Raw genomic sequence first — 19,199 nt, 5'->3', positions numbered from 1 at the left:
TTGCGATGCAGACGCTCCGAGCAGCTGGCAAGACCTACATGATCTTCTTCGTGGTGATCATCTTCCTGGGCTCCTTCTACCTCATCAACCTCATCCTGGCTGTGGTGGCCATGGCGTACGCAGAGCAGAACGAAGCCACCATGGCTGAGGCCAAAGAGAAGGAGGAGGAGTTCCAGCGGATCCTGGAACAGCTGAAGAAACAGGAGGCGGGGGTGAGCTTCTTCCACCACATCCAGCATCTGCAGTAGCCTTTCTTGGCCACATTATACATGAATGCGGTCTTATGCAGCCACATTCACACAGGCTATGGAACAGCTCTGGTACTGGTTTCCAATGTTTGTTCCAATAGATACTTAAGTAATTATATTAATACCCACACAATGCACAATTGTCAGAGGTCAAGATGAAACTCTTTTAAATGATTGCTTTTCAAGCCTCTATATGAGGTAAATTTGTGATGGCCTGAGGTAGGGTTCGAGCTAGGATTCATATCAGGTTTAGGTGCACTATGAATGCCTGTGTACCTCTACTGTAAAAGGGTTTATAAAGTATTACGGATGTTATTACAGTGATGGACGTATCAGTCATGATGGCGGGAATTCAAGTAAAAAAGGTGGCACCTGGGAAAAGGAGCCGAAGAGAATATGGTTGTTTTTAGTCTCTCAGTGGAGTAAAAGAATCTCGCACATCCGTGGGCTTCCGAATCCATTAGTCAAAGGGCTGATTCAGTTAGTTCATTCCGTACTGGGATGGACGGCACTGGGGGGGTGAATTCTTTCCCTTCTGCAGCAGGACCCCTGACAAGCCCGAGTCTTGACTCCCCTGTGGCTCTGGGTGAACTTCTGTAGGAGGAAGCTACTCTGTCACACTGAGGCTAGGCGCAGCTGGGTGTCCCTGCACAAGGATATATTTCCTCAAAAATTTGTCTTTACATCTTTATTAGACTTCACTAAATTGCGGTTGAATCTTATTGTATGGTTTTGTTACCTTTGTTGTCTACAAAAATACAGATATTCAATCCTTTTCTATCATACATGTATATCTATTTATCCATATTATACACTGACATAGCATCTACAATTTTAGGTAGGAACCTGGAACGGGAAGATGATTTTGAATTGTAATAGATTCTTTAGTTTTCATTACTATTGTTTTTTATTGATTTTCACCCAGTTATTAATAATGTTTTCCGAGCCGGCAAGCGAAAGGACCCCAGCGCTGAACTCGTTACTGTTAATTGCCCATTAACAGCTGCACGGGTCGGCAGGAGTCCACGCCAGCCACTCCTCGCTGGGCAGTCACAAGGGGAGGAAGAAGGACAGCGTGTCCGAGCAGGAGTTCGCCGACGACGAGCACAGCCTGGGGGAGGACGGGGGGGCCGTCAGGGACTGTAATGGCAGGATCGTGCCGAGAGTCATCATCGACCGGGTCTCCAGTGATGAAGAGGTGGGCGTCTGTTCAAACTGAGTAGGAAGTCAAGCCTACATTGTGCAGCAGGAGCAGTCTGAATATGTGTACAGCTATGAAAGCTCGTCTAATGAATTGCCTGAGATAGCAGAGTCCTGTGGCACCTCCCAGAACCTGGTTCGGCTCCTCCAGCTCCTCCAACCAGCTGGGTTGACTAATGACTTAGTTAATGACTAAGTCTTTTAACTGACTCTCGTCCTGTTGGAGAGGCACATTTCTGAGGCCAAAAAATTATTCCAGGATTGTAGAGCTGGAGCCTGGTGATTTCAATCATCCCATATAACTCCCTTCACCTGGTCGTGCGAACTGGCTGTCATTTCAGGCCAGATATTGACATCACAGTGTACATATTTTTAAGTCATCACACAAGTAGATTTATAATGTTGAAATCCACTTCCAGAAATCCACATTTACCAAACTGTGGTGTCTGTCTCAGTCGCTCTTAGTTTATTCTGTCACCGTGTGGTGCATCTCTCTAGTCTGTCGCTGAAGAGGAGAAAAAAGAGAAGGAGAATCTGAAATCCAGGCCCAGTATTGGCCACCTGGAAGACCCGGGACTGCAGAAGAGGAGAGCCAGCGCCGTCAGTGTCCTCACGAATGCTATGGAAGGTAACTGATACTAAGCAGTATTGCGTAACATGCAACATGGGCTTGACGATTCCCTGCTGCGTTGGCTGCTTGTGTTGAAATTGGATGTACAGAACAAAGACATGAACAAGGTTTTTACCACAGTTAACAGATTTTAATTTACAAAGGTTTTTGTGTACTTTTTTTGACCATGCACACTCAATGCATTTACTTTTGCTTTCCCAGTTTCCTGTAGTCTGTGTCATGTATTATCTTTCCTAACTCTGCTATACCAAGATGGTGCTCATGGTTCACTGTCCAGTGTGAAGCTGGCCCTGGTACACCTTTCTGAGAGCTTCACTGAATTTTTGTTTATAACCATATGACTTCACCTCTTACTTTAATAGGTCAAATATATGTTATTCCCAATTGTATTCTGGCCTTTCACCAAATTTTTATAATGAAGTTATAGATTTACTGTCCTGTTGCCTTTTAACTACTGGGTCTGTCTAATAAAAGCTTCTAATAATCACATGCATGCACACGATAATTGACTTGATCGGTTTAAAATACCATCGGCTTACAGGGAAGTTAAGCCATCGCAGCATTAATCTGATGCAATTTCTAACTGGTAGGATTATCAAGTGTCACTGTTCATGTAAGAACTGATTTGATAAGAGCTCATGTAGCATTGTTGCAGGAGGAGAGAGTGTGAGGGGTGGATGATGTTCTGCTTCTGCACAATAACATGCCTGTAAGGTGATAATTCCCATGCTTTTCCAGCTCAGCACCCTGTCACCACTCAGGTCCAGTTGGTATCACACCAATGCTCTTGTCAAAATCCTACTGTCAGAAAAATAGCCTTTAACCTTTTATCCTTTTAAAGACGGTTAATAGCTGTATTGATATCCCTTGTAGTTGAGGACGATTGTCTTCCATGATCACCTACTAATTGGTGGGTCCAAAGGCACCCAGAGACGCCAATCTGGAATAGATGGATCCTATTGCAATTTGAATTTGTATTCCAGAATAAAATAGATGATCTGGTCCACATCCTGCTGTTTCTGCTGTTGCTGCTTTCCTGTCTCTTGATGCCATGGCATGGTTTCAAGGTGCAGAGAGCGTTGAAGCAGGGCCTTCTTCTGTCAATGAGCTGGTGTTGCACATCAGATTGGTCTTCAGCATATCTTTGAAGAGTTTTCTCTGCTTTTCTCACGAGCACACGTCAGGTCTGAACTTGAAGAAAATGACTTGCTTGTGAAAAGAAGCTAATATTGTGACATTTCTCCTCTGAGTGTGTTTGAAAAACCTTCTAAAGGAAGTGCAGCTGATATTTCTAACAACCTTGGGGTATCTTCTGTCTGTTGTCCACATGTCCATCAGCTAGAGTAGAGTTGAAGTGTCTGATAGACTATTAAAACAGTTTGGAGTCTGCTATCTCAATCTGCGAACACCCGTTGTGTCAGACTGTATCACTAAGAAGTCTGGCTGCAGTTTCTGCTCTCAATGTCTCTTGATGTTGATAACTTTTTTGCTGTTTTCTTTTCTTTTCCTGTTATTCTTGGTACAAGAACTTGAAGAGGCACAGCAAAAATGTCCTCCTTGGTGGTACAAATTTGCCAATAAGGTCCTGAAATGGGACTGTTGCCCTTTGTGGATTAAATTTAAGCATGCCGTCCACTTTGTGGTGATGGACCCCTTTGTTGACCTTGGCATCACAATCTGCATTGTGCTGAACACCCTCTTCATGGCCATGGAACACTACCCCATGAGCCAGGATTTTGAGCATATACTCTCTGTGGGGAACTTGGTAAGAATCCGACACCAGCTTTCTCTCCTGTTTCTGTAGCTCAGATTTACACCTGTAAACACCTGTACCAGTCTGTCTTGAATTAGTTAATTTACTTAACTTTTAACTATGTATTTCACTGGGGTGAGCCCCCAGTATACTTAGAAGAGATTGCCATACAAATTCAGTTTATAGCACAATATATGTAGAGGAGCAAACAAATTAGCCTTATTTCAGATTCACAGGACCACCATCTTCAAAAGGTACATCATCATTAATAAAGAGCAGCTTTGCATCTTATTTGTGTGCCAGCTGGGATTTGAAACAATAGATAAACTAATTTTAGTGTTTTGGGATGCCTGCAGGTTTTCACAGGAATCTTCACGGCTGAGATGGTGTTCAAGATTATCGCCCTGGACCCATATTACTATTTCCAGACTGGCTGGAATATCTTTGACAGCATCATTGTCACTCTGAGCCTGGTGGAGCTGGGGCTTGCAAACGTCCAGGGTTTGTCTGTCCTGAGGTCATTTCGTCTGGTACGATATGAGTTCTTCTCCCCTTAAACACTAGGAGTTACTGTAAATTAGTTAGTCGTTTCGAAGGACGAAAGAGGACTTTTTAACTTGAAAGCAGTGGTTCATAACCTTGGGTGCACTGCACTGGGGGTACTGGGAGTACAGGCCAGATTTTTGTAGAAGGTAAGCCGTCGAAAACACAAATCACTTCAACCATTTTTGATCAGGGTCACAAGCACATTTTTTTGTGGACCAAAGTGGTGCAGGCTGCAGTAAAGGTTAAAGTCTCTATGTTAAGTCTCCGTGAGTTAACTAGTTTTTATTTCAGTAAAAAATTGATTTTGTTTTCTATCACATTTTCCAATGTTTAAATCGCTCTTCTGCATAGAGGAAAAAGGCCTTGAAGCTTCTTTGAAATTGAGAGGTGACTCCTTCAGATTAGAAACGTTGGCGCATGAGCAACAGTTGTTAGGGTTGGACATTATGGGCAGCACCGAAGTTTTACAATGTGTGAATGCTCAAGCACCTGCAGGACCTCAAACATCAAGGCCCAGGTTTGGGGTATTTTAAGAATCTTGGTGTTGCTCAACTGCTAAAGACGGCAGGGTTGAATGTGTCCCCTCTTCTGGTTCTGTGAAACAGCTCCGTGTGTTCAAGCTGGCCAAATCATGGCCGACCCTCAACATGCTGATCAAGATCATCGGGAACTCGGTAGGGGCCCTGGGGAACCTCACCCTGGTGCTGGCCATCATCGTCTTCATCTTCGCCGTGGTGGGGATGCAGCTCTTCGGCAAGAGCTACAAGGACTGCGTGTGCAAGATCGCCTCGGACTGCGAGCTGCCTCGCTGGCACATGAACGACTTCTTCCACTCCTTCCTCATCGTCTTCCGGATCCTGTGTGGCGAGTGGATCGAGACCATGTGGGACTGCATGGAGGTGGCCGGGCAGGCCATGTGCCTCATCGTCTTCATGATGGTCATGGTCATCGGCAACCTGGTGGTGAGTGGTGCCCCCGATTTCTCCTTTCCGATTCCTGCCTTGCTTGTCCTTCCCTGCCTGTGCACCAGCTGTTAGTGAACTCGGTTAGAACCTTTATAGCATGCGCCTTAAGCAGGATGAAAATGCAAATGTTAAAAATCTGCATTTTGAGAGGATTGTGAGCTGCTTTTGCAATCATTTCCATTTGCAAAAGCCGATTTTATCACATTAATCTAAGGTTTTTCCGGGAGTGACACTGACGCTATTTGTATTTGGTTTCTCCTCATAATCACCCCCCATTTAATTTGAACTGTGGTAAAAGGTGCTTTTATCTTTTTTTAATTGGATACCGGAATTACAGAAATAGAATGGAACCAACAAGGTCTGGACTTTGATGCTATTTGCAAGGCGAATTGTCACGTTCCAGACCTCTGAAATACTTTATTTGCTGCTGATTTTCTTACTTCTACCAAGAACTACTAAACAATATTCATAAAGCTCATACAGTATGTGTCCTTGACACTGAGTTTACTATTACAGACAAGGAGATGGTATTTAGCTGTTGTTTGATATACTATACAGACTCCATATTTATGGTTGGACCCTAATGGTTCTTTACTATAAATGACACCAACTGTATTTCCTGTTGGGTTATTCATAGGGAGAGAAGGAAATAGCACATGCTATGAAGTAACAAAAGCCATGGGCAGAATTCTGTGCCAAAACTAACAGGGTTTTTTTTGTCTCATCCTATTGGCTGGTCTTGGTTCCTGTGCACAAACATTTGCAGATAGGAGACAAGCTATTTATTCAAAGGCTTCTATTTAAATGACATGACTGAGCCAGCCTCAGCAGCTCTGACCTTGGGGATGTGTTAAGTCCCAGCGCAAGTGAGAGCCCTCTGGCATCAGAGGTACAAACACTAACAGCTGAAAGCACAAAGAACAAGACAAGAGGGCGGCTATGCTTCAAACGAATCTCCTAATTGAAAGGAAATGACGAAGCCCCATGTAAACATGATCTGTGGTTTTGAAGCGTTTTGCTGTGACGTAGTCCTGTTATCCACTTCCGCTGAAATAATACTGGCACAGGGGTCACGTCCTGCTCGTAGAGGACAGGCCGAGAAAAGACCGAGAAGAAGAAGTCTCTCCCTTCTGACCTGGTGGCTTAGATGTGGCTTAGATGATAGGCTTTACATGACACTGAAAAAAATCCATCAAGATCTCAGAAATATCAAATCCAGTAAAGGCCTTGCCTCCGAGTTCAGATTGCACCCTCTAGTCCAGATGCTCCTGGTGTCAAAGCTGGTCTGTATCCACTGACTGAATGGATTTTATGTGACTATTGAACTGAATGTTGGAAGGAGTTTCATTTAACTGACCGGGGTTTCCTCAGTGCAATACCAACTCCTGGGACCTGCTAAGTGACTGTGAACAATGAGGGATTCCCCCCAGCCAGAGTTAACTCTCCTGTGAGACACTATGGAGCATAAAAACAAGTTGACAGTTAGCTGTCACAGGAGGGAACACCAGATAAGTGCCTTCTTAGGTCCTCATTCTCTCCTTGTGGTTAAGGAATTGTAGCTCGAAGATGAGTTTACATACAAGTGGTGATTTCCGATTCAATGGGATTAATTAACAAATAATGGGTGATTATTCTCTAATCTCTGCGAGCACACAAATATTTTTTGCCCTTTGCTGCAACAGCATAGAGATTATGCTCAGTCTTTCAAATGCTTCTCATATCTAAGGCTTGCTTGTCAATATTGTCGATCAAGTATTGCTTTTGGTATCTGAAGTGATGAGAACGTTTGAAAAGCAAAAAGGCAGCTGTGGCGGCACAACTCCTGTCCTCCAAACAACAGCAAAACATAGCTGATTAAACCCAATGCAATGCATTCTGAAAGTGGCTATAATCAATTTGTTTGCAGGTTTGATTCAGCATAGTCTGGGAGTTATATTCCTTTAAGAAACCACTTGAAAGCATCTTGCACAAGTGCTCGACCAATTCGCAGGAAGATTAGTCTGTTATTGGTAAAATACACAACTCCTGGTTTTCCACATGTTCCCCTCCTCGCCAACTCAACATCCTTCCCCTCGTCATCCCTGTCAGAGGGCCTCGCTGATTCACAAGACCCATATAGAATGAAAAGTATCAGCCTGCTCAGGCTCTTTAACACATGATCTGCATCTAAACTTGGGAAATAGGAACCGAGAAGTGGACTAACGCGATTTCGGCACTAAAGATAGCTGTCTGGACACAGGCGTCAGACAGCATAATATTTATGAGTGCTTCAGTCATGACCGAACCACATAAATCTGTTGTGTGGTATGGTTAAGAGTCATTTAACGCTATTGGCAAAATTCTGGACTTTAGTGTCCACAATTCACATTGATCTTTCAGACAGAAAAACTGTTTTTCATTTCTGCTTGCATTCGATTTTAATAAGCAAAGCATCCATGCCACCTTTTGGCTGGTACCGTGTATAACATTGTCTTTTGCAATGCAAAGCATCTTGGGTTCACATCTTACTCTGTCTGTCTTGAATTTGAATGTTCTCCTGATCTCCACATGGCTTTTCTCTGGATATTGCGATTTCTACCCGCTGCCCAAAGATGCACTATCTATGGATTCATTGGCATTTCTAAATTGCCCACAATATTGGCATGTGTGAGTGCCAATGTGATGTCCCACCTACTGCTCTGTACCTTTGAGGTTACTATCCTCATACCAATGAAAAAGGATGTATCTGTTAGTCTCTCCAAATTCTATACAGAGAAGTCTTAAAAACGTAATACTGGTAGCAATACTCCCTGGTTGTGCATTAAATGCCTTTCAATATTTTGAATCTTGATTGGTTCTTTGAAAGTTTGAATTTTAGTTTTCACATTCTAATCTTTTACAGGTCGAACAGAGTTAAGAGAAAACTTTCATTTCAGCACTGCTTTTCCATTGGCAATTGGACTCTTCTCATCCCACTTTAATGAACCTTCACATTCTGCTGTCTATGCCAAAACACACTGATTGTTTAACTTTTTAGAGAAAAGGGCTGCTCTAGTTTAATCCTAAAGTGGCAACTCTCTTATCAAGATACAGAAGCACTTGTTATAAAAAGCAACCAGGGAAGGATCCTATCTAAACCAGTCGACATACCTGCAAATAATTTGGAAAGCTTTCCAAAGTTATTCCAAGGCTGGGTTGTTTGGGTCAGGATTTTGTAAAGCAGGATTTTTATAATTAAAAGTGCACTTGGTATGATCTAAAAGCTACTGTTTCATTTGCAATGGAGTTTAAGTAACATTTAATGCAGATGTTTGTTGATGCAGGTGTTTGTGGACCCATGCTATGTCCTATGATGTCAGCAATGTTGATGCAGGTGTTTGTGGACCCATGCTATGTCCTATGATGTCAGGAATGGACATATTCCTCTTCCCAGGTGCTGAATCTCTTCTTGGCCTTGCTGTTGAGCTCCTTCAGTGCAGACAACTTGTCGGGTGGCGACGAGGATGGGGAGATGAACAACCTTCAGATCGCCATCGGCAGGATCACGAGGGGAATCGACTTTATGAAAAAGTCAGTCCTGAACCTGGTTTTCCGGCTGCTGGGCAGGAAGCCAAAAGAAGAAGACAATGACCCAAAGAAGGAGAACTTTGTCCTAAACCACATGGAGACGGGAGAAGAGACCAAAACTGACTTGAAGATGTTAGATGGGGTGTCGGCCAGCGAGGCCAACACAGCAGACGAAGTCGACCGCAGTGCGTTTGTCACAAACCCGCAAGTGACGGTCAGTGTGCCAATTGCAAAGGGAGAGTCGGATTTTGAAAACCCAGATGAGGAAGACTTCAGCTCTGAATGCGAACCTGACGACACTAAAAAAGTAAGGAATGTCCCTGTATTGTTTGCGATTGCAGATGTGGATATGACATCCATCTGCAAATGCAATTTATTTAACCGTGCTTTTTCTGGTGTGTTTTCCTTTACGCGTTCCCTTAAAGTGAGGGGGTGAAAGCTGCTTCCCAATCTGACTAAAGCGACACTCCTTGGTGAAACTAGCTGGTGTGTCTGCGCAGCTCAAAAGCCGTGAACATCAATCTAAGCTAGAGCTTAAAATCGGCTCCTGTCAGCACTACAGGGAAGTAGTAAAAACCACTTGGAAAATCATCCTACATGTGAGAACGCAACATCTGCAGAGACAATCTGTGGTTGGAAAAGAGACCGGTGTGGATCTTTAGAAACAGGAAGACTGCGGCTCATTAATCACCTAGTAGTGTCAGTCCACTAGCTACCTGTATCATATTGACGCTGTGCCTTGCACTAACACACTAGACCTATAATTTGTTATCTAGCATGTCTCCATTTTTTGATCTAGTGTGGCTGATCACTTTGTTCTTTTATTCCTCACAAATAAATTTATTTGTATTGTACCACATACAGCAGTCCTCCTTTAATTTCCCAACAGCCGTTTATGGCCTTTTTATGAAGCATGCACAGTGGACAGTAGTTATTGGGGGCTTTCTGCACAAAACACCGACATATCGGTAGGGGTGAACGAGACTTGCAGGAAGTGTCAGGAGCTGCAAAGTGAGACACTGTGTAGACGGTCTACATGGTGATCAGTCTGTGTATTGTGAAGTGTGTTTGCAGTTCTAACGCTGGGAAGCCTTGCTTTGCAGAAGAAGCTCGGTGATGAAGGCTCTTGCAGCACTGTTGACTTCAAGCCTCCGGAGCCAGAGGTGGAGGAGAAACTGGAGGAGACGCCTGAATCTGATGACCCAGAGGCCTGTTTCACAGAAGGTACTGATCCAGCACACTGCCCAATGTCTATTTACTGCTGCTGTGGACTCACTGGTTTCCCACAAGGGGCACTGTAGGAGGAGGGTGAAGGATTATTCAGTGTCAATATGGATGCAGGCATGTGCAGTGCATCCCTGGTTGCCATATCAACTGATTGTCTCGGCAACCACATTCTTCTCAGGGATTCTTGTGAAGAATTGTGGTGAGAATTCTGCTTTGTGGCACATGGCACCTGAAAGGCCAAAGGGTGTAGGAACATCCAGTCTAGCCAAAGGCATGGAGTGATGGACTTGACTTTGGAATTTATTTAAGATGCGCCATTTTCATTATAAGCCAGACGCTCCTACCAGTCTGGGCTCAGCTTTGGAAGATGGACGCCCAGAAGCCCGCCTACCAGAGGGTCCAGGAGAGACCCAACGGCATCGGCTTCACAACGGCGTCATGTCCATCTGGGTCCGGGGCTCGGAGCTCCTGGCTTTTTATCTCCCTGTCCCTGCGGATCCCGCTACGGTTTTTAACTTTTGTCGTGTCTGTTGAGGATGGATCACCCATTTCTGGACTTTTGCTCACCCTGGATATCCCTTTGGACTGTTCGCCTGGACCACTCCCCCCCGAGCACCAGCACACTGTCGTCACGCCCCCCTGTGCGTCTACCAGCCCCGATCCCAGTCTTCCCTCCCCCGTGTCTGTTACACTCCCTTCCGGATTCTGCCGTCTGCATAGGGTCCTGATTGACGCTTCCTGACACTCGGGGGTTAATATCTTCATATTTCCGCCCACAGGCTGTGTGAGACGCTTCCCCTGCCTCACGGTGGACATCACACAAGGCAGAGGAAAATCCTGGTGGAACCTGAGGAAGACCTGCTTTACCATAGTGGAGCACAACTGGTTTGAGACCTTTATCATCTTCATGATCCTGCTGAGCAGCGGAGCGCTGGTGTGTTTTTCTCAAACTCTGGATCATGTGTGTCCAAGCTAACAACAGGGACAGATTGCTGCTCACTGAACCAAAGAGGACATACTGTAAATGAGGTTACAAGTGAGAGAAGGCCATGGTCCATCTTGCTCATTTGGGTTCAAAGTTCATTAATCTAAGCAAACAGCACTTTTCATGTGATCTTGTCTTTAAAAAGACAGTCAACCACCCTAAAATGCATTTGCTATAACTTTCCTTTCATTTAGCTACCCCATACAAAGTAATAGAAATTGAGAACTCAGAAGTAAAATGTCTTGGGCACAAAGCAAATTATTTGTACCAGTTTTAAACATTAGTCTTAATGGGGAATTGTATCAGGCTGTTGAACAAACAGTCAAACACTGGAAATACTGGAAACACTTGAGCTAGATTAATAATAATAATATTAATAATTCCTTACACTTTATATAGCGCTTTTTCTGGACACTTCACTCAAAGCGCTTTACAGGTATTGGGGATCCCCTCCACGACCACCAGTGTGCAGCCCCTCCTGGATGATGCGCTAGTACACTCCCCACACACCAACTCTCAGTGGGGAAGAGAGCAGAGTGATGAAGCCATTTCAGAGATGGGGATTATTAGGAGGTCATGATTGGTAAAGACCAATGGGAAATTTGGCCAGGACGCCGGGGTAACACCCCTACCCTATTAAGATCTCTTAATTGTTTTAAATTCTTCATGTTATTTTTTTCTCATATTTTCCAGGCTTTTGAAGACATATACATTGAACAGCGTAGAGCCATAAAAATCATCCTGGAATATGCGGACAAAGTGTTCACCTTTGTGTTTGTCATTGAAATGCTGTTGAAGTGGGTCGCCTATGGTTTCAAAACCTACTTCACTAATGCTTGGTGCTGGCTCGATTTCCTCATTGTGGATGTAAGTTTGGGTTGATTTGCGCATGCTGGTGATGGTTGAACGGAGCCAAATGTGTGAGTTCATTTAAAAAAACATTAATTTTCCCTGCAAGTGTGAATGCACTGCAGACATCTATTGACACCCACCTCATTGTTGCAATTGTTTATTGCAATTACTTACTATACGTCACAAATCGTGTTAAATACAGACTTGTGACCTTTATTTCTCTTGTTACGCTTACTGAAAACTCATCCGTCCTGGCAAGTGGTTATTAAGATCTGCTAATTTGAGAGGTAGAACTGAAGAGTTGTGGTTAGCACAGGTTCCTCACAGCTCCAGGGCCCTAGTTTCACCTTTGGATTTTGGCAGCTGTCTGTGTGGGTTGGTCTCTTGAGCTGTTGTTGGTGCTCCACTTTCCTCCAACTTCCCATGAACATTCTGATTTGACTTGGGTAGCTGACCTAATTCCACCCCCTCTTCCAGTTCAGCGTTTATCCTGAAGAGGCAGGTGTCTGGGATCCTCACCCGTGGTGCATCACTCCCCAAATGCAAATTGCATGTCCACCTTGTAGCCAGATCTTGGAAAATTGGAAGAAGTAAGATTGGCCAGTGGTATAAGGGGACCAGTAGGTGGTGCTCTTCCTTTGGACCAGGATTTCTATATCAGTGCCATAGTATAGTGACCAGGAACACTGTAGGAAGTGCCATCATTTACAGATGTTAAAACTAAGACCCTGCCTAAGGTTGTTAAACCTGTCAAAAAAGCAGGAGTGTCTATCTCTGAGTCCTTAGTGAATTTGGTTCTGAATTTCTAAAGTCTGGCCTCCCTAAAGTTCCTCCTTAATTTTTAATTTCTCCCCACCTGAGCTGCTGTACAATGACTGAGATGTTTTACTTCACTGGTCCCAGCAAGGAGTGAGTTAAACAGTCTTGCTTGTGCTCCAAATAACTTTATTTCCTGAAACCCAAGCAGTTAAGCGTTGCATCATTAGCCCCAGACTGGTTCCACAAATAGTTTTTGTGCACTTTAGAAACCAAACATATATCACAAGTGATTAACGCAAAATGACTTTGAAAAAAAAGCACGGTCATGCAAATTTAATATTTGCCATATTTTGCTCAATGAGGAAGTCTGACAAGAGGAAGTGTAGAGTTTAAAATGGAAATGGAAAGTTTTATAAGACGTGTTTAACTGGAAAAGTGGCACAAATGCCTCATGCTTAATTAGTGATTATTTGTTCATTCTTAAAGAAAATTAAAAATTTGTTTTTAATGGTCCATCCATTTATTGGTGTCATGTCGCATACATCAATTATAAATTCTGAAGAGAAAATGTTTCATCACAATATTAATAAACCTGCTGTTTCTTGAAATTGCATAAACGGAAAAACAAATCCATGAGTGATTTCTATCAATCTTGTTTTTAAACGGATAAAATGTTCTGACTCTCAAGAACCCTTGATCAATTAATTTTTCATCAGTAGCATACATTATTACAACAGTAACAGTTTCCAGTTCTGTCTGGAATTCTAAGCTGTTGGGATAACTTTCCATAGTGTAACATTTTATTTCTGGTGCTAGGCAAGTGGGAGTGTTTTTAAAATGCGTCATATCATTTGTCTGGATTCTTTTGTTTAACCACAATCAACCTCTTGTTTCAGGTCTCACTGATTAGTCTGACAGCAAACTTACTGGGCTACTCGGAACTAGGACCCATTAAATCACTGAGGACTCTAAGGGCGCTGAGGCCTTTGAGAGCTTTGTCTCGATTTGAGGGGATGAGGGTAAGTGAAAATCATCTACAACTGCAATCCGCAAGAATCCTAGATTTGTTTTCAGAAAATAATAATAATGGACAGTCCAAGATCCATAATAAATAGGTGCTATGAAAGGACTGTTTAGTTTCAGAAAGGAGGGAAAAATTTAATATCTTATACATTACAGCAACTAAACTGCTGATTTCTTGTTGCAGACATTAAAATGTTTATTATTAATTGTGATAAGAACATTTTTAATACACCTAACCCTAGCCCTAATGAGAGCAGTTTCAACAGCCAAGAGTCTCCACAGTCTGCCCCTGTCCTGAGGGACAAGTGGCTAACATCTTGACACAGTTCAATGATTTTTTGGGATTGCAGGCCAGGAGTTCAGAGGAACCTAAAACAACAGGTACAAATCCAATTTTCGACAAAATATGCTATGCATAGAGACACATTTTAGCCATTTCTCCCACGTTCCTGGCTAAATTCCTGGAGGGGATCTTAAGCTATCACAAGCTCATGAACATGTATAAATGTTGGGGTGCTTTTCTCTCATTTGGACACAGGTGGTGGTGAACGCCCTGGTCGGTGCCATTCCATCCATCATGAACGTCTTGCTGGTGTGTCTCATTTTCTGGCTTATCTTCAGCATCATGGGGGTCAACCTGTTCGCCGGGAAGTACTACAGGTGCATCAATACCACCACAGAGGAGGTAATCGATATGTCTGTGGTCAACAACAAGAGTGACTGCCTGGCGCTGATGTGGACCAATGAGGTCCGCTGGGTGAACATGAAGGTTAACTTTGACAACGTTGGCCTGGGATACCTCTCCTTGCTGCAAGTGGTGAGTGCCCACAGTTTGGAGAGCACAGCAAGAGTGCCGGTCATGGGAAGACTGAGAGACGGGGATTACTTTATCTGACCGATATCAAATTCAAATAATGCCCGGTTCAGATCATCAGAACTCTCACCTGCAGGTTTCTGCTCTACTTGGGCTTTCAGTTCCATAATGGAACGTACAGTTCAGCTAACAAAAGATTGATCCATTTTCAAACAACTTTATCCAACACAGAGTCAGTGTGGGGCTGGAGCCAGCTCTTCACAGGGAGTACACAGACACACACACGCACACACTCGCCCTAGGGCCAGTTTTCCCAGTGTATCTTTGGACTGTGGGAGGAAACTGGAGCACCTGGAGGTAATCCATGCAAACACAGGGAGAACAGACAAACTCCATGCTGCAGATAGCACCCCAAGAATTAAACCCAGTGCCTCCTCACTGTGAGGTAGCAAATGCTGATTTTGATTCTTTATTTTCAGCATCTAAACATGTTGTGTGTTTTCTTTAAACAGTTATGTGTTAAATGTAACTTGAAACTTTAAATCGTTCCAAGGCAAGGAATTCTTGAACAGGTTGCAGTTTGGCACGTAGTTTAGTTCAGGGTTAAATAAAATAACTACAGTAGGTTCTTGGCTCAGGAACCAGTTGAATTGGGCGTAATCAAGGACTGGATTGGAAAACAGTGACCCACGACAAGGCTCGGCAGTGTCGACTCCTCCGTTTCATTCCATTGCCAGCCTATGTTGCTACCACGCCCTTCAGTATTGCAGTGATTGCCAGTGGCTGGTCAGTTAAGCATCAAGTTTTGATGCAATCAAAGGTGTGTCGGGTTAATAAAGTCTTACAAAGTCCATTTTGCTAGCTTCCAGCCTAGCTTTCTAGTCTTCACGTTCAGATCTCCCCAGCTCTGGATCTCAAAACCCAAACCTGCCCGATGCCTGTGAATAGTTGGTAAAGTGCTAAAAGCAGGGATCCTCACTCCTGGTCCTGAAGGGCCAGAGTGTCTGCAGGTTTGTCTTCCACCTCAGCTCTTATTGACTTCATTGAATCAGTTATGATTGAATCGCCCTTTCTGACGATTGTTGCCAGTCATTGAGGATTTAGAGGATAAAATCGAGGGCCAAGTACAGGGGCTTGTTACAAGCAGGAAAGATACGTATTTTCAGTTGTAAAACAGAGACACTAAGTCCCTCTGTCACAATGATAGTAATCCATTCACATAGCATCATCTTATTGCTTTATTCTTTCTTTCTAGGCTACATTCAAGGGATGGATGGATATCATGTATGCTGCTGTTGATTCACGTGAAGTAATGACTTTCTTAACTAAGTTTTTTAAATGTAAAATAAAATATATGCTGTATAATACAAATTTGCCTTCATGGTGTACTGGAAATATTGAAGGAAATGTCACTAATAAGCAGACATGTTCTAGAAAAGCAATAAATGATATATTATGTGAGTTTTAGCATCCATGATTCATACTTTAAATGTCCAGAGCAGGGTTCTTTGTCTGAAGCATGATTAAACATTTGTTATCTAGTTTTATGACTCCTTAGTATCATAAAGTGAACAGTGTTTTTTAGCATCGGCTGTACTTTCTAATGGCTTCCTTTACCTGTTGTTTTTCCTGTCGTTTCTTGTAAAATTATCATCCATCTTCATTTCCTCCTCTCCCTCTGTCCCCAGATTGAAGACCAGCCTTCCTACGAAATTAACATATACATGTACTTATACTTTGTCATCTTCATCATTTTTGGGGCCTTTTTCACTCTCAACCTCTTCATTGGTGTCATCATAGACAACTTCAACCAGCAGAAGAAAAAGATAAGTTTCAACTCTGATTAGCAGTAGCTTGCTGAGCTTTAGGATGATGGGACTTTGTCAAAGTGAAACTAGTTATTATTTACATCAAGATACTTAATTAATCACTGTGTTATGTAAGACAATAATGGTCATTATTAACTTTGAAAGCACTGGACCTCCCTGATGTTTATAGGAGAAATTCTCCACCATTTAAAAAAATCCCAAATCTTTCTCCTACAAGGAAAATTAATTTTAAAATTGCAGAAGTTTAATTGAACATTTTAATCCCGAATAGGGGCTAAAATAACACTTTCATTGCTTGCACTGTTTTATTTTTCCAATTCAAATATAACCATGGGACAAAAACGTATCAGATACTGTATAACAGCAAGGACAGACTGACTGCATCTGGCCACTGGGGCCGTACAACCACAATGATTGTTTCTTTTTTTTCTGTACTTTGGAGGGAAAGACATCTTCATGACTGAGGAGCAGAAGAAGTACTACAATGCCATGAAGAAGCTGGGCTCCAAAAAGCCACAGAAACCCATTCCAAGGCCCCAGGTAAGATGGGCCAGCTGCAAAACACAAAGATCAATGTGCTGATAATGATGTTGGTTTCAGGTTCAATTCCAGCCTGACTTAGTAAGGGCTGGAAACAATGGAGAAGGGTCAATTAAGAGCTCAGCCCAAAAGACAACCAGCTGACACAGGGATTCCTGAGAGTGTGCATTGAGAATTACTCACCTATAAGGTTTAATGCAGTTATCATGATTATTGGCAGAAGCCAGGCTGGGCCTGGTCAGTACTGGGATGGAAAACCAGCTTGCTGTTTAATTAGTCTTGGCTGGACCAGCAGGTGACCCTTGCCTCCATATTGTATTTTCCAATCTTATACACCAGTGTAGTGACTGGGGACACTGAGCTGTAAAAGGCTGGGTGAGATGTTGAATTGAGGACGTCTTGACAACTCAGATGTTGAAGTTGTTTCTTACTTCTCCATCTGATCTGCTGTGTAGAGGGGCTGTTGGCACTTAATGGCTGCTGGGCATTACCCAGGCAGGCACTGCACTTCAGATAACCGTTAAGGTTATCTCTGTTTAGGATTCTCAGATAACCGTATAGACAGCAGGGTCCTCTGTTAAGTCCACTGGAGTAAAAAGCCTTACGTAAATGTAATTTGTCGTCATCATCCTGACCTAGATTAAATGTAACTCACAGGAGCTGCAATTATTTATCGACATTCAAATGTATTAATATTTTGGAACTTGTGATAATGGCATTAAACTCGCCTGTCTGATTGATCCACCAAAATGCTCCTGCTTTGAGCAGTGGTCCTCATTTAAGTTGTTATTGTGAACATTGGACGTCTCCTACATTATTTTAATTGTTCTTATACTCTTGGGCCAATAGTCTTGGACCTGTGCACTGTAACACATGGGATGAGTTGAATGTGTAAGTATTGCCTGTTGCTTGTTGCTTGTTGCCCATCAGTGACAGGTATCTCCAGTCTTTGGTGAGCAGGAGTCCTGCAGGTTTTACAGGCGTTTCCTTCTTTTATCCAAATAACACATTTGGCCAAATCGTTAAGATCACAGTTGCCATGAAAGCCAGGGGACAGTCCAGGACCCACTCCTCATGTAGGTATTGTAGTATTTTCGGGTTCGGCGAGGACGGACACAGTGACTCAGACACTCGTTACGTGAAAACGGTGCTTTTTTATCTTTCACCAAAGCAAGTACAGCACCTGCCTTATTTACAGAGGGAGAGAGAGTGAGAGAGAGCAAGAGAGAGACAGAGCAACACACTGGGGTCTATTCCGGTAGTTACATAGGGATAGGGTGGTAATTGGGTACAAGTATAACAGGGGTACGAAACCAGGTAACAAGAATCCGGGCAATCTCACCAACAGTACGCCCCTTTTGCAATGGGTCAGCTGCACTGGTCAGCGGCTTTCCTAGTCCCCGCCCTGCCCCTCGCTACGTACCCCAGCCGGGCACTCTTCAGCTGTAGCGCCATGCCAAGGTGCTACAGTATATAAGCAGAAGTACTGCTGTGCTGACATGGAGTATGGTAGGTAGTCAAGTTAATGTTTTAGTGCAATATTTTTTTTTTAATGGGCAAGCTCAACAGAGGCTTGCCCATTGGCTTTATGTCTCCACAACAAGGCCACAGTCTGTCCAAGATGTCTGCACGATCCCTCTCGTTAGCGATAACAGGAAGCTGTAGAAGCCAATGCTGAATTTGCCATTTCAAAGTTCTCACCTCCCTAACACTGGCATTGTGTTTTCTTTTTTTCTGTGTTGTTGTTCTTCTTCTCCTCTCACCGCCTCACCCCATCAAGAACAAAATCCAAGGGGCCGTCTTCGACTTTGTCTCCAGGCAATTCTTTGACATCTTCATCATGGTCCTGATCTGTCTGAACATGGTGACGATGATGGTGGAGACGGATGATCAGAGCCCGGCGAAGGAAGAAATCCTCAACTGGATTAACCTGGTGTTCATTGTGATCTTCACTGGCGAGTGCATCCTCAAAATGTTCGCGCTACGATACTACTTCTTCACCATTGGATGGAACATTTTTGATTTTGTTGTTGTCATCCTCTCCATAGTGGGTAGGTCTCTACTACCAGTTCCCGTTTGCCTGTCAAAGAATTAAGATTGTGCTTGACTAAGAATGCGCTGCAACAGAAACTTGCATGGGTATACTGTATAAAGCTGTGAGTTATAATCTAAGACCCAAGTGGAGAACATGATAGAGTGAAGGTTACAAACCAGTGGAGGCCTTTTCCAGCTCTAGCTTGTTTCATCCAGATGTTCATCTTAGAGGGGGATTATGTCACGA

General features: G+C 43.3%; 1 protein-coding gene across 3 annotated transcripts in view; it reads left to right on the top strand.

Moving 5' to 3' along the window:
• The window catches only part of scn4ab (sodium channel, voltage-gated, type IV, alpha, b), a 46,215-nt gene that overhangs the window by 20,964 nt on the left and 6,052 nt on the right, over positions 1-19,199 (top strand). For all 3 annotated transcript variants that reach the window (XM_069185756.1, XM_069185757.1, XM_069185755.1), the window contains exons 10-25: positions 12-212; positions 1,252-1,446; positions 1,947-2,076; positions 3,606-3,844; positions 4,189-4,362; positions 4,984-5,340; positions 8,756-9,196; positions 9,993-10,113; positions 10,896-11,050; positions 11,795-11,968; positions 13,609-13,731; positions 14,274-14,552; positions 15,805-15,858; positions 16,238-16,375; positions 16,814-16,918; positions 18,699-18,969. In XM_069185756.1, the coding sequence (XP_069041857.1) occupies positions 12-212; positions 1,252-1,446; positions 1,947-2,076; positions 3,606-3,844; positions 4,189-4,362; positions 4,984-5,340; positions 8,756-9,196; positions 9,993-10,113; positions 10,896-11,050; positions 11,795-11,968; positions 13,609-13,731; positions 14,274-14,552; positions 15,805-15,858; positions 16,238-16,375; positions 16,814-16,918; positions 18,699-18,969 (3,157 nt within the window). The remainder of the gene's footprint in view (positions 1-11; positions 213-1,251; positions 1,447-1,946; positions 2,077-3,605; positions 3,845-4,188; positions 4,363-4,983; positions 5,341-8,755; positions 9,197-9,992; positions 10,114-10,895; positions 11,051-11,794; positions 11,969-13,608; positions 13,732-14,273; positions 14,553-15,804; positions 15,859-16,237; positions 16,376-16,813; positions 16,919-18,698; positions 18,970-19,199) is intronic.

The sequence above is a fragment of the Lepisosteus oculatus genome, chromosome 28 (assembly GCF_040954835.1).
Source record: "Lepisosteus oculatus isolate fLepOcu1 chromosome 28, fLepOcu1.hap2, whole genome shotgun sequence".
NCBI classification, from domain to species: Eukaryota; Metazoa; Chordata; class Actinopteri; order Semionotiformes; family Lepisosteidae; genus Lepisosteus; species Lepisosteus oculatus.
The sequence above is the reverse complement of the archived record's forward strand: the minus strand, read 5'-3'. Positions and strand labels throughout refer to the sequence as shown.